The 15,313-nt window shown below is 42.9% G+C and overlaps 1 protein-coding gene across 1 annotated transcript in view; it reads left to right on the forward strand.

Annotated features, from left to right (window-relative positions):
* The window catches only part of LOC126295123 (large subunit GTPase 1 homolog), a 178,126-nt gene that overhangs the window by 99,531 nt on the left and 63,282 nt on the right, over positions 1 to 15,313 (forward strand). The window contains exon 9 of the mRNA XM_049987393.1: positions 3,402 to 3,607. Within this exon, the coding sequence (XP_049843350.1) occupies positions 3,402 to 3,607 (206 nt within the window). The remainder of the gene's footprint in view (positions 1 to 3,401; positions 3,608 to 15,313) is intronic.

Raw genomic sequence — 15,313 nt, forward strand, 5'->3', positions numbered from 1 at the left:
ATGTTTTGTGTACCCCATATTCTTAAATTGTTCTTGTTCACTTTGGCACTTTAAATGTGACTTCGTCGTGCAAAACCACCCACTTCCATCTGTGCTTGAAAATCAACTCACTGTTGTTTCTCTTTTGATTTATTGGCTGATTTTAGCTTCTGAAACATTGAATTCTTAAAGTTTTGAAAAATACGTGCCACACTGTTTAATATGTCGCTTTCATTTCTTTGTTTTCTCCATGCACGGATTAGTCGAGGCTTCTTTTGTAGACCGTACGAATGTTTTAGACCACTTCATTCTTGGCCGATGGTTGCCCTATGGTTTTCTTCTTGCTTACTCATCCTTTCTTCTTGAATTGCTTTGCCTGGCTAGCAGTGGTGTGACAGTTTGGTACCACATTACCAAACTTGGTCCGAAAATGTCTTTGAATGACGATTATTGATGTCGGAAGTTGCGTAATGTGTGACACAGTGTGCCTTTTCTATTGTGGATGCCACCAGTTTGAATACTGATGCCAGGAATAAACAATAATGGTGATTTTCCACTATTTCATTGTTTCCACCTGAAGAGTTACACACCCTTTAAGCAAACAACATTTTTCAGTCATTCTGTAGTATAAAGAAATATGATAGTGACAGTATATTATTAAATAGGGAATAAGTCTCAAAACAAATACTGTGCACTGTTGTATGTGCAGGCATTAAATAGGAGGTGTGGAATACGAGAAAATAGCAAGAGGTGGTGACAGATAAATGGCTTCACTTGATGTGGGCGGGGCCTCTTTTGTTTAGGTGTCACGGCTTGGCAGTGGCTTGATCATCAGAGAGCAAACATACACACTGAGAATGAAAACAAAAGACAAGATGGTTTTGTGACGAATGAAATCTGTTGTCTTGTTGAGCCTTGAGGTGTCTGTTATATAAAAGTTCTGTTCTACTCCATTTCACAAGTCACACTACTAATCTGTACACCCATCTGAGAAAGTATATGTCTGTAAAAGGAAACTAGTGGATGTGCTTTTTTGTGCTATGAGTAGAGGTTATATTCTAACCCTTAGTGACGAAGACAAGGAAGGTTGCCCAAATTTAAAAATTAAATATTAATGTAGTGTTTTTCAAACTATGAAATGAAAATGTTATTTTAAAGGAAAATGTTAGTGGATTGTGGAATAAGATAAAAATTTTCAAAGGACAAAATGCTTAAAAACACTGCATAATTGACATGTACAGTGAAAGAAATTTTCAAACAACTTGTGATACTCACCTGCTTTATTTCTTCGTTGATAGGCCTCAGTGTCGACGTACTACATTGTTATACTGGCTGAAAAATGGGGGGGGGGGGGGGTGGAGGATCAACACTGACTACTATAAATGGTGTAGTTGACAGTTGCGTTTCACAGTTCTTTACTGTCACTGTTCACAACCCACCAATATTACACCGTTATATGACCAGTTTACTATTAATAAATTTTTATAAGCCTCATTAATAGGTTGCAGGCAAACATCAGCATACTGCTACAGTAGTTTGCTGTTGAACATTTACGAGCAGTAAAAAACCTAACCACACATTTCTGGCAGAATGATACACTACTGGCCATTAAAATTGCTACACCAAGAAGAAATGCAGATGATAAACGTGTATTCATTGGACAAATATATTATACTAGAGCTGACATACGATTACATTTTCACGAAATTTGGGTGCATAGATCCTGAGAAATCAGTACCCGGAACAAACATCTCTGGCCGTAATGACAGCCTTGATACGCCTGGACATTGAGTCGAACAGAGCTTGGATGGCGTGTACAAGTACAGCTGCCCAGGCAGCTTCAACACGATACCTCAGTTCATCACGAGTAGTGACTGTCGTATTGTGACGAGCCAGTTGCTCGGCCACCATTGACCAGACGTTTTCAGTTAGTGCGAGATTTGGAGAATGTGCTGGCCAGGGCAGCAGTCGAAGATTTTCAGTATCTAGGAAGGTCCTTACAGGACCTACAACATGCGGTCGTGCATTATCCTGCTGAAATGTAGGGTTTCGCAGGGATTGAATGGATGGTAGAGCCACAGGTCATAACACATCTGAAATGTAACTTCTAGTTCGTATGCCATTATGCCATAATAATGAACTAAACACGAGATAATACAGTACTGGTACCCAAGAAAATTTACATCCGAATGTGCACTTTAAGCCGAATTATACATTTTAGTATGGTTCACAAAATTCTGATGCTATTGAAGCATCCTTTGATGTCTTGTTTCTTTTATGACATAATGCAAGATCTTTTAATGTTTTACGTGTACAAACATGCGGGCTTCCTGCGTCATCGTAGCTGCTCAGGCGCAGTGATGCCTGTTATCTAGCGATCTCTGGCAACTGCTGAAACGAACCAATGTCTAACAGGTCACAGGAAAATATGGTGAATGGTGGTTTGAAAAGTGTTACTTTCAAAGTAATTTCCTTTTACGCAAGATGAACTGTGTGCCAGAATGTACGATGAATTTCTTAGATCACAGAGAGTTTGAATCTCATTCAAAAATCAACTTTTTGGGGATGACCTTCTTGAAGAATTTCGAGCCCAGAAGATCAGACATTCATATCGGTATTAAACATTTCACTGGCACATTTGTGTGATATATCTTAAAGTGTAACACGTGCAAAAAGATCAGCATTATATGTGGAAGCTTAGCTTCTCTTGCAGCTTATTAATCTTAGAGACAAATATTATTTGTGAAAGCTTGGTTTTTCTTGTAGCAACATTATGTCTATTAATTTCCACCATTAACTTTTTCTTTTTATGTGTTTTTGCTACTTAAGAGTGATCTTGCTATTGGTTGACTACATCACATGTCCTATGCTGTCATCAGCTGGGGAGATCACGTGACATGAGCTATGACTGGCTCACAAAAGTGCGTCGCAATCTCGATTTCATTGCTTTGGTGGGATTCGAATGTATACCTCCGTAACATGAAAAAATGCAGCAAACATGTTACTGCACATCAAAGATCTTTCCAAAACATGTTTTTCCCCCTGGGTTTCGTTTGCTAAAGTGCTGGAAAATTCTATGTCTGTTAAAAAACCATAAACATTCAAAGGATTGATAAGTTTTACAGTGCCGAGGAAAAGTATACTGTTAGCTAACACAGAAAAAGTGTATTTTCAACCCGGAAATCCGGGAAAAATCTGGGAATTTTTTTTCCTCGTCCACGTATACACCCTGACTCCACCTTTCCAACCACCCCGACCTACAGCTTTCTGTATGTCGCGTGAGAAAAGTGAGAGTCTGGTTCGACACGGTACCGACGTTACGAGACTGCGCTACAGTCGGTACGGAGGAGGTCATTCTGTTCGAGATAACAGATCACGTCCCAGCACTGACTCCGTCTCCAGCAAGTGTGTCCCGTTTGCAGACTGTCGCGGCTTCATGACGCAGAACGGGCAGCCCGACAACCCGCGTTCGGCGCGCTACATCCTGAAGGACTTCATCTCGGGGAAGCTCCTGTACTGCTGCGCCCCGCCGGGAGTCGACCAGGCCGAGTACCACACGTGGAGCCAGGAGGGCCGCCGCTGCCACCGCACCCGACAGGACACGCCGCTCGGCCGCAGGATTCTCAAGGTACCGGTACTGGCTCGTTATTCTGGTCCTAGTACAGGCTTCCACGCTGTGAGCCAGAAGAGAGCTATAGTGTGACTTACTGCAGTACACTGTGCTGCTATGTTTGTGTGTATAACATTAGATCTACCTCATCATTCTTCCCTTCACAGTTTACTGAAATCAATATTAAGTTATCTACATCTGCATCTACATTTATACTCCGCAAGCCACCGAACGCTGTGAGGCAGAGGACACTTTAGGTGCCACTGTCATTACCTCCCTTTCCTGTTCGTCGCGTACGGTTCGCGGGTAGAATGACTGCCGGAAAGCCTCCGTGCACGCTCTAATCTCTCTAATTTTACATTTGTGATCTCCTCGGGAGATACAAGTAGGAGGAAGCAATATATTCGATACCTCATCCAGAAACGCACTCTCTCGAAACCTGGACAGCAAGCTACACCGCGATGCAGAGCTCCTCTCTTGCAGAGTCTGCCACTTGAGTTTGCTAAACATCTCTGTAACGCTATCACGCTTACCAAATAACCCTGTGACGAAATGCGTCGCTCTTCTTTGGATCTTCTCTATCTCCTCCATTAACCTGACCTGGTACGGATCCCACACTGATGAGCAATACTTGAGTATGGGTCGAACGAGTGTTTTGCAAGCCACCTCCTTTGTTGACGGAATACATTTTCTAAGGACTCTCCCAATGAATCTCAACCTAGGACTCGCCTTACCACCAATTAAGAGTAATACGAATATAAACCTGACACGATATGTATATTCTTCGGCGTTTGCTGTTGTCTCACACTAGTTTCGTAGTTTATTAGACAGACAGGATTTAAATGAGATAGCAACAAAAATGAAAGAATACATGGCAAAATGTTTATATTCTTATGGTGAAGAGAATACTGCATGTGATTCACAATTCATAAAAGTTCCTATTAGCAACCATCTCTTCTCACAGGTAGGAAAAAATTCAGAACGTCCAGCCGGATTTTCGTAGTACATTGAAATGCTTCTACATTCGAAGATGAACCATACGGAATTTGTATTTACTTCGTTGGATAACGTATGAAAATGCAGTGGTCGAAACTCGGGTCAGAAAAAAAGCTCTTCTTCCACTTTTTTAAAAAATTTATTTACTGATGCAGAGGTTTGTGCGCCAGTATTTGTCTTTGTGCCTGCAAGGCATGCCTGTGTAGCGCTACATATAATCGATGGCAGAAGTTAGTTTTGGCGGCACCTACCAACATTTTTCAGAACTTCCGCTGACTTTGCACTCGATTCTAAGCCTCAGGCAGTTTTTTGGTTTACAAAAATTGGAAAAAGTGTGGCTTAGATTCGAGTAAATACGGTAATTGTCCAAATACTGAAGCCAGGAAACACCCCTATTAGATGGACAGCAATCAGCCAATTAGTCTCACTAATGTTCTCTAAAAGTTTCTCAGACGTGTGGTGACCTGGCAGCTATATTGGTACTTTGAGTCTCAGGTTCTTTTGGTTCTGTCCCAGAACAGTTTTTGCCACAGACATTCTATTGCTGCCAGTTTTGTCTGTCTGACTTCTGCTATTCAGTCAGCTTTCACTCAGTGTCAACATCTGATCACTGTCTTCTTTGACTTGCAAAAGTCGTATATAACACCATGTGGTGTCATCACAGCGTCTCCAGAATCCACTCCTACTTTTTATCAGGAACTTACTGTCACAATGTAATTCCTGTGATCAACTTTGTGCATCCCACATTACTCTCCGACACATAAGAGAATGGGGCCTGCAGGGCTCTGTATTGAGTGTGCCCCTCTTTGAGTGGCTATCTACATCTGCATCTACATACATACCCAGCAATCCACCATACGGTGCGTGGCGGAGGGTACCTCGTACCATAACTAGCATCTTCTTTCCCTGTTCCACTCCCAAACAGAACGAGGGAAAAATGACAGCCTATATGCCTTTGTACGAGCCCTAATCTCTCTTATCTTATCCTTGTGGTTTTTCCGTGAAATGTAAGTTGGCGGCAGTAAAATTGTACTGCAGTCAGCCTCAAATGCTGCTTCTCTAAATTTCCTCAGTAGCGATTCATGAAAAGGACGCCTCCTTTCCTCCAGAGACTCCCACCCGAGTTGCTGAAGCATTTCCGTAACACCCACGTGATGATTAAACCTACCAGTAACAAATCTAGCAGCCCGCCTCTGAATTGCTTCTGTGTCCTGCCTCAATCTGACCTGATAGGTATCCCAAACACTCGAACAGTACTCAAGAATAGGTTGTATTAGTGTTTCATAAGCTGTCTCCTTTACAGATGAACCATATCTTCCCAAAATTCTGCCAATGAAGATGACAACTATCCACCTTCCCCACAACTGTCATTACGTGCTTGTCCCACTTCATATCGCTCTGCAGTGTTACGCCCAGATATTTAATCGACATGACCGTGTCAAGCGCTACACTACTAAATGAGTATTCAAACATTACGGGATTCTTTTTCCTATTCATATGCATTAATTTACATTTATCTATGTTTAGAGTTAGCTGCCATTCTTTACACCAATAACAAATACTGTCCAAGTCATCTTGTATCCTCCTACAGTCACTCAACGATGACACCTTCCCGTACACCACAGCATCATCAGCAAACAGCTGCACATTGCTATCCACCCTATCCAAAAGATCATTTATGTAGATAGAAAACAACAGCGGACCTACCACACTTCCCTGGGGCACTCCAGATGATACTATCACCTCCGATGAACACTCACCGTCGAGGACAACGTACTGGGTTCTATTACTTAAGAATTCTTCGAGCTACTCACATATTTGGGAAGCAATCCCATATGCTCGTACCTTTGTTAGGAGTCTGCAGTGGGACACTGAGTCAAACGCTTTCCGGAAGTCAAGGAATATGGCATCCGTCTGATACCCTTCCTCCATGTTTCGCAAGATGATATGTGAAAAAAGGGCAAGTTGCATTTCGCTGGAGCAATGCTTTCTAAAGCCGTGCTGATGCATGGACAGCAACTTGTCTGTCTCAAGGAAATTCATTATATTCGAACTGAGAATATGTTCAGGAATTCTGCAACAAACCTGTGTTAAGGATATTGGTCTGTAATTTTGGGGATCCATCCTTCTACCCTGCTTATATACAGGCATCACCTGCGCTTTTTTTCATTCGCTCGGGACTTTACGTTGGGAAAGAGATTCGCAATAAATGCAGGCTAAGTAAGGAGCCAGTGCAGTAGAGTACTTTCTGTAAAATCAAATTGGAATCCCATCAGGACCTGGCAATTTATTTATTTTCAACCCATTCAGCTGCTTCACGACCCCAGGGATGTCTATCACTATGTCCTCAATACGGGAATCTGTAAGTGACTCACACAGCGGTATGTTTGTACAATTCTCCTTCGGGAAAGATTTCTCAAATGCTAAATTTAAAATTTCAGCTTTCGTTTTGCTTTCTTCCATTGTCAGGCCAGACTGATCAGTGAGTAACTGGATGGAAGCCTTCGACCCGCTTACCGATTTTACGTAAGACCAGAATTTCCTTGGGTTTTTAGCAAGATCTTTCGCTAAGGTATGACAATGCTAGTGGTTGAATGCTTCGCGCATCGTTCTTTTTACAGCAGCACGAATCTCTACTAACTTTTGCCTGTCCTCATTCTCCCAATCTTTCTTGTACCATAAGTGCAACTGTCTTTGCTTCCTGAGCATTCTCCGAATTGCGCTGTTAAACCACGGTGGGTCTTTTCGGTCCGTAACCCACTTTTTCGGCACATACTTCTCCAATGCGCGATTTACAATGTGTTTAAAATTTGCCCATAATTCTTCCACGTCCACCGTACCGGAAGTAAATGAAGTCGATTCATTTACTAAGTGGGGTGCTAACAACTGCTTATCTGCTCTTTCTAGTAAGAATAACCTCCTAGCCCTCTTGAACGACTTTTTGACTTTCGTGACCATATTCTTAATGACAACATCATGATCACTAATCCCTATTTCAACACTGACGCTGTCGATGAGGTCTGGTCTGTTCGTGGCTACCAGATCTAAAATATTTCCATTACGCGTTGGCTGTCGATTTAGTTGCAACTGTAGGGTTTACTGTGTCACCCTACCTATATGCTGATAATTTTTGCATTTAATATTGCTCCTCTACTGCAGATTTCATTCAATGCTAACAGCAGGTGCCATACACAAGGTGCAGTCCAGGTTTCTCACCCATGGCATCCAATTTTCAGCCATCAAGACGAGCATCATGCATTTCAATCACTGTCGTACTGTCCCTCCACAACCAGAACTCTACCTTGACAATAAGTTGCTCAGTGTGGTGGATTATCGTCACTTTTTGGGACTGGTCTTTGATGCTCGGTTGATGTGGCTTCCCGCATTCACCAACTTAAGGAAATGTGCTGGTCACACTGTAGTGATTAATAAAAAAGAAAACGAGAAGAAAAGAAAAAAATAGGTTGAAAATGTGAGAAGAAATGGTGAATAAAAAGGGGGTTTTAAAATCATTAATGTCCATGAAAAAGGGAAAGAATGAAATGCAAATCGGACTTCGTATTACAGAAAAGCTATCGGACTTAGTGATTCGGAAAAGCTATTGTTGGGGTGATCCTTGTGGCATTTCTGAGCAAAAGTCAAACCAGTTACCACTACAAAAATTATTTGGAAGAGAACAGAGAATAACAAAATGTGATTAACAGGGGGGAAATGGCGTAGATAAGAGTTCATTCATTACCAAGGTAATATGTCTTCTCTCGTGCGGCATCCAGCTCAATCTTGCAGTGATTTTCTTCGTCCAGGAATTACTAATGTCTACAAATTAAAACCATCTTGATCTTGAATGCAATGTATTTTATGGCTGCTTCCATCCTCCAAATTTTATACAAGTTTCCACAATGCAATATGTGTTCACATCGATAAGTTTTTACGTCTGATTCGTACCAAGACTAGCTAATAAGTGAATTCTAAAGAGACAAGAGCAGGTAGAAAACAAAAAGAGGTACAATTTTTGTACCTTCATTTTCTTACAAATATTTTCTCTGCCGTCGAGCGCTCATACAGCTGTGACGGTGTAATTTATATCTGAGGGAACAAGGGTTGCACAGTGAAATTCAGAGTCCCGCTACAACACCACTCTTTGATGCTTCAGTAACACGAGCTGCAGTGCAGTACCCTCTTCACTTTTGCAGCTCTTGAAAGCTCTGTCCTCTTTCAACTTGGAAATCTGGTATATGACTAAAGATTCACCTTCAGTATTGGGGTTCCGATAAACTGTTGTGTGCTCTGACTGGTGACAGGTGGCTTTTGAACCAGCACTCTGAACAGCCTTATGCGGATGCTGGGGTTCCTCCCGTATAAATCAGAAGCTGACAATTGCTGGATGACCATGCAGTACATCTTTGCTGCTCCCTTGAGTGTCCAAACTACTGTGTCCTTTTTCCTGTTAGGGAGATGCACTTCCCACAATAGAGGCGTATGATTCGATTGGAACCACTAACGGAGTTTCTGCTCTGAACTCCAACTACCCCCCTCCCACACTCACCTCTTGGCAGGGAGAAATTGCATTTGCCCCCCCGTGCCGCATACAGCGTTCTAGATCTGTCTCAATCTGTCATTTGGACTGAAAGACTTCATTGACCTCATAGTTTTTCACTACCTGCTCCTGGCCATAGTTAATGATGCATTTCCTGGTCTGGGAATGGTGTACACTGGTGGCTCTACAGTCGACGTATGAACCAATTTTGCTAAACACATGAAAGATGCAGTGAACTATGTTTCCTACCACCTGGATACACAGTATTCACTGAAAATTGGTGACTGTCGCTCGAGCCCTCTGTCACATTCATTCTTTCACTGACAGGATGTTGTTAATGGGTAGCTACTTCCTCAGTAGTATTAAGTACAATCCGTGGTTGTGACTATCTGGGATCTCCTTTGCGACCTCCATCAAGCTGGATGGTTGATGGTCTTTGTCTGCAGCACAGATCATGTTGGGATCCCAGGGAATGAACGTGCTGACCAGTTGGCCAAGTTGGCTGCCAGGATGTTTACTTCGGAGAAGGCAGTACTGAAGCTAGACCTTCGATCAACTCTACACCGTCAGCAGTCGGAGGCACGGAACACAGTAGGTGTGCCCAGGCTTCTGCGAATAGATTGTGACCAGTAAAGGGGCCCACAACTGTGTGGCAGTCCGGCCTTCATTCTTGTCACAGGGAATCGACTGTTGTCTGTCGGCTTCACATTGGCCGCTCTCGGCCACTACACTTTACAGCCTGAGGCTCCACTGTCAGTGTGGTGCCCACATCCTTTTGGATTGCCGTAATATGTCCACTTTACAGCAAAACCTTCAACTGGCTGATGCACTACCTTTAGTGATAGTAGACGATACCAAAGTGGCTGATGTTTTACCATCCTACTTCTCTCTTCGAGGTAGGGCTCATCGACCTTGTCAGTCACTTTGTGGGATCGGAGGGGTGGCCGGTCACCTGCTCTGACCCAGGGGTCTGTGCCTGCCCTTGCTCGGTGATCTAGCCTGGCTCCAGCCATTCCCAATTTTGGAGTCATCTTATTCTTTTACATCTGTTGTTGGTTTACTGTTTTGTTGTTGTCATTCTCTTTTCTGAGATTTTATTGACTTGTCTACATTGCTAGTTTTCTTCTACATCTACATCGACATTTATACTCAGCAAGCCACCCAACGGTGTGTGTCGGGAGGCACTTTCCGTGCCACTGTCATTACCTCCCTTTCCTGTTCCAGTCGCGTACGGTTCGCGGGTAGAACGACTGCCGGAAAGCCTCCGTGCGTGCTCAAATCTCTCTCTAATTTAACATTTGTGATCTTCTCGGGAGGTATCAGTAGGGGGGGAGCAATATTTTCGATACCTCATCCAGAAACGCACCCTCTCGAGCGAGCTACACCGCGATGCAGACTGCGTCTGTTGCAGAGTCTGCCTCTCGAGTTTGCTAAACATCTCCGTAATGCTATCACACTTACCAAATAACCCTGTGACGAAACGCGTCACTCTTCTTTGGATCTTCACTATCTCCTCTGTCAACCTGACCTGGTACGGATCCCACACTGATGAGCAATACTCGAGTATAGGTCGAACAACTGTTTTGAAAGCCACCTCCCCTGTTGATGGACTACATTTTCTAAGGACTCTCCCAATCAATCTCACCCTTCCCGCCTTAGCAACAATTAATTTTATATGATCATTCCACTTCAAATCATTCTGCACGCATACTTGCAGATATTTTACAGAAGTAACTGCTACCAGTGTTTGTTCCGTTGTCATATAATTGTACAATAAAGGATCCTTCTTTCTATGTATCCACAATACATTACATTTGTCTATGTTAAGGGTCAGTTGCCACTCCCTGCACCAAGTACCTAGCTGCTGCAGATCTTCCTGCATTTCGCTGCAATTTTCTAATGCTGCAACTTCTCTGTATACTACAGCTTCATCCGCGAAAAGCTGCATGGAACCACCCACACTGTCTACTGGGTCATTTATATATATTGTGAAAAGCAATGGTCCCATAACACTCCCCTGTGGCATGCCAGATGTTACTTTAATGTCTGTAGTCGTCTGTCCATCAAGAACAACATGCTGTGTTCTGTTTGCTAAAAACTCTTCAATCCAGGCACACAGCTGGTCTGATAATCTGTAGGCTCTTACTTTGTTTATCAGGCGACAGTGCGGGACTGTATCAAACGCCTTCCGGAGGTCAAGGAAAATGGCATCTACCTGGGAGCCTATATCTAATATTTTCTGGGTCTCATGAACAAATAAAACGAGTTGGGTCTCACACAATTGCTGTTTCTGGAATCCATGTTGATTCCTGGGTTTCCGGAAATGACGATACGTGAGCAAAAAACATGTTCTAAAATTCTCCAACAGATCGACGTCAGAGATATAGGCCTATAGTTTTGCGCATCTACTCGACGACCCTTCTTGAAGACTGGGACTACCTGTGCTCTTTTCCAATCATTTGGAACCTTCCTTTCCTCCAGAGACTTGCGGTACACGGCTGTTAGAAGGGGAGCAAGTTCTTTCGTGAACTCTGTGTAATGTGGTAATGGAGGGTAAGGAAGCAGTGGCCTGATGCAGAGGGTGCATCTCCCATTGCATAACATGTCCCAGGGGACTCCAGCTGCTTTCTGGGCAGAACAAAACTACCACCTTCACCCTCTTACCCCTCTCTCACTTCTACTTGATTCTATGTCTTGGTTTTATTGATTCTCATTTACAGTGGGGTTCACCGTGATGTGTTATTGTGTCCTTCCTCTCTGGATACTATTCCCAGCTTGATAAATGTGAGTCAGAGGTACCAATGACCTCATAGTTTGATATTGCAGTGCCAGTGTTCTTCAGAAATGTGATGCAATGTCCCTTTGGACATGCATGCATGGAACAGGCACTGCAGCGACTACATGCATTATACAATACATTAAATGTATTCACAGTTGTGAATATATATATATATATATATATATATATATATATATATATTTTTTTTTCCCATATGGCGGAGACATTTTAATTGAAAGTCACTCTCCAGGTGTCTGCGGATAAATATGATATTGCAGTGCCTTGTTATTCAGAATTATGATGTAATGTTCCTTCAGGTGTGCATGCGTGCATACGTGATGTATGTAGGAATGCAGGTTGTAAACACATGGTTGACAACTTGTGGAATTTTGGGTCTTACCACGAGTTGTACTTTGATAGCCTAATGGTAAGGCAACACTTGTGATAAGTAGGTATCCGGGTTTGTGTCCCGGTCCAGCATAAATTTTCACGGTCATCTTTCTGTTGTACGGCTGACGTTTGTCCATATTTGCAACTGCAAATACATTTAATAGCCCCATCAGTCCAACCCAGTCCACTTCCATGGGACACACATCAGGTTATTTCTACGCCTTTGATGACTTTCCGTCCCAGGTAACATGCTGATTCCGACCCCCTCCCTCCCCTCCTCCCAATAAGATATCGTCAATCCAGTTACAATTTTTGCATGATAGCCCTTACAGTCACACTTATGCTAATAAGTCTAGGTATAATAATGAGGCAAATGCTTTGCAGATGTCAATAAGTACTGACTTTATGTGACTGCTTTATTCTGTGGGTTTCAGATGTTGCGCAAGAAATTTGCGATTAGGGTTTTACAGGGTCATTGTTTTTGAAATCTGTGCTGATTAACATAGAGGAGGACATTCTGTAAGAGATACATCGTTACGATTGAGCTCAGAATTTGTTCTAATATTCTACAACAAATGGGTATCAAGGATATTGGAAAGCAGTTTCTTCTTGCAGATGGGTGTGACCTCTGTGTCAACATACTTGCATTCACATCCATACTCGGCAAACCACTGTGTGAGGGGTGGCAGGGTCTCTTTACATTGTCCCACCTTAGCATCAGAGTTCAGGGAGAATGGCTATGAGGACTGATATTAGTCTCACGTGGTCTTTGTAATCCTAACGATAGTGATACATGGGGCGCTGTTGCATACTCCTCACCCAGTAGTGGTTCTTGAAATCTTTTAAACAATTGGCTCCTATGTTTAAGCGTGTGTCAGTCTAGGGTTCTAAGTATTTTTCACACACACTTCCTCAAATTGAGTGAACCTGTGAGAATTTGTACTGCTTTTCTTTGTACAACTTTAGCATCCTCTGTCAGTCGTATTTTGTATGGCCTTATCAGTTCAACTAGTGGAAACGTTAATCTACACTACTGGCCATTAAAATTGCTACACCAAGAAGAAATGCGTATGATTTACGGGTATTCACTGGACAAATATATTGTACTAGAACAGACCTGTGATTGCATTTTCATGCAATTTGGGTGCATACATCCTGAGAAATCAGTACCTGGAACAATCACCTGTGGGTGTAATAACGGCCTTGATACGCCTGGGCATCGAGTCGAACAGAGCTCGGATGGCATGTACAGGTACAGCTGCCCGTGCAGCTTCAACACGGTACCACAGTTGGCCAAGAGTAGTGACTGCGTATTGTGACAAGCCAGTTGCTCGGCCGCCATTGATCAGACATTTTCAATTAGTGATAGATCTGGAGAATGTGCTGGCCAGGGCAGCAGTCGAACATTTTCTGTGTGGAGAAAGGCCCGTACAGGACCTGCAACATGCGGTCGTGCATTATCCTTCTGAAATGTAGGGTTTCGCAGGGATCGAATGAAAGGTGGATCCACGGGTCGTAACACATCTGAAATGTAACATCCACTGTTCAAATTGCCGTCAATGCGAACAAGAGGTGACCGAGACTTGTAAACCGATGGCACCCCATACCATGACGCCGGGTGATACGCCAGTATGGCAATGACGAGTACATGATTCCAGTGTGCGTTCACCTTGATGTGGCCAAACAAGGATGCGACCATCATGATGCTGTAAACAGAACCTGCATTCATATGAAGAAATGACGTTTTGCCATTCGTGCACCCAGGTTAGTTGTCGAGGACACCATCGCAAGCACTCCTGCGATGCAGCGTCAAGGGTAACTGCAGCCACGGTCTTCGAGCTGATATTCCGTGCTGCTGCAAATGTCGTCGAACTGTTCGTGCAGATGGTTGTTGTCTTGCAAACGTCCCCATCTGTTGACTTAGGGATCGAGACGTAGCTGCACGATCCGTTACAGCCATGCGTATAAGATGCCTGTCATCTCGACTGCTAGTGATACGAGGCCATTGAGATCCAGCATGGTGTTCCGTATTACCCTCCCGAACCCACCGATTCCATATTCTGCTAAAAGTCATTGGATCTCGACCGATGCGAGCAGCAATGTCATGATGCAATAAACCGCAGTCATGATAGGGTACAATCCGACCTTTATCAAAGTCGGAAACGTGATGGTACGCATCTCTCCTCCCTACACGAGGCATCACAACAACGTTTCACCAGGCAACACCAGTCAACTACTGTTTGTGTATGAGAAATCGGTTGGAAACTTTCCTCTTGTCAGCACGTTGTAGGTGTCGCCACCTGTGCCAACCTTGTGTGAATTCTCTGAAAAGCTAATCATTTGCATATCACTGCATCTTCTTCCTGCCAGTTAAATTTTGCATTTGTAGCACTTCATCTTCGTGGTGTAGCAATTTTAATGGCCAGTAGTGTATGTGATATGACTATTGCTTGTAGTCACCTGACCTGGACTAAGAAATTGTAATTGTTTTTCAAAAATTATTGGTTAGATTTTCCAAGAAATGATGTGTCCTGTGCACCAAACTTACATTTGAGTATGCAAATTGTAACAGTTAAATTGGGTAATTTACTGACTTCTTACTCTATAAACCTGTCACAAAAGCCAGTTGTCCCAAGAAATTACTTAACTAAATGATGGTGCATTGAAAACTAGTTAAACTCGCGTATGTGATCTCATCTCAGCATAGAACAACCACATTGATACCGGAATTTTGACTTCAAATAATCCATTATTTAAAAATTAGTCACGCACTGATTTACTTAAAATATGACTGACTGGTGGTGGTGCCTGGAACAGCTTTGCAGACCCCATCTGCCAAGCAGTTTTATCTGAAAGTGGCCTACCGCTAGAGGCCAAAACTGGTAAAACTTTTAAGAAATGACTGTGCATTCGAGACTGTTTTTTCATACTAATTTGCTTAACTGACAGATAGCTGTTCACCCAGTAATGATGTCTAAAATTATGAAGCCATTATTTCTATTCTCTACATTTTCAGAGCATT

Source organism: Schistocerca gregaria, chromosome 11 (assembly GCF_023897955.1).
Source record: "Schistocerca gregaria isolate iqSchGreg1 chromosome 11, iqSchGreg1.2, whole genome shotgun sequence".
NCBI classification, from domain to species: domain Eukaryota; kingdom Metazoa; phylum Arthropoda; class Insecta; order Orthoptera; family Acrididae; genus Schistocerca; species Schistocerca gregaria.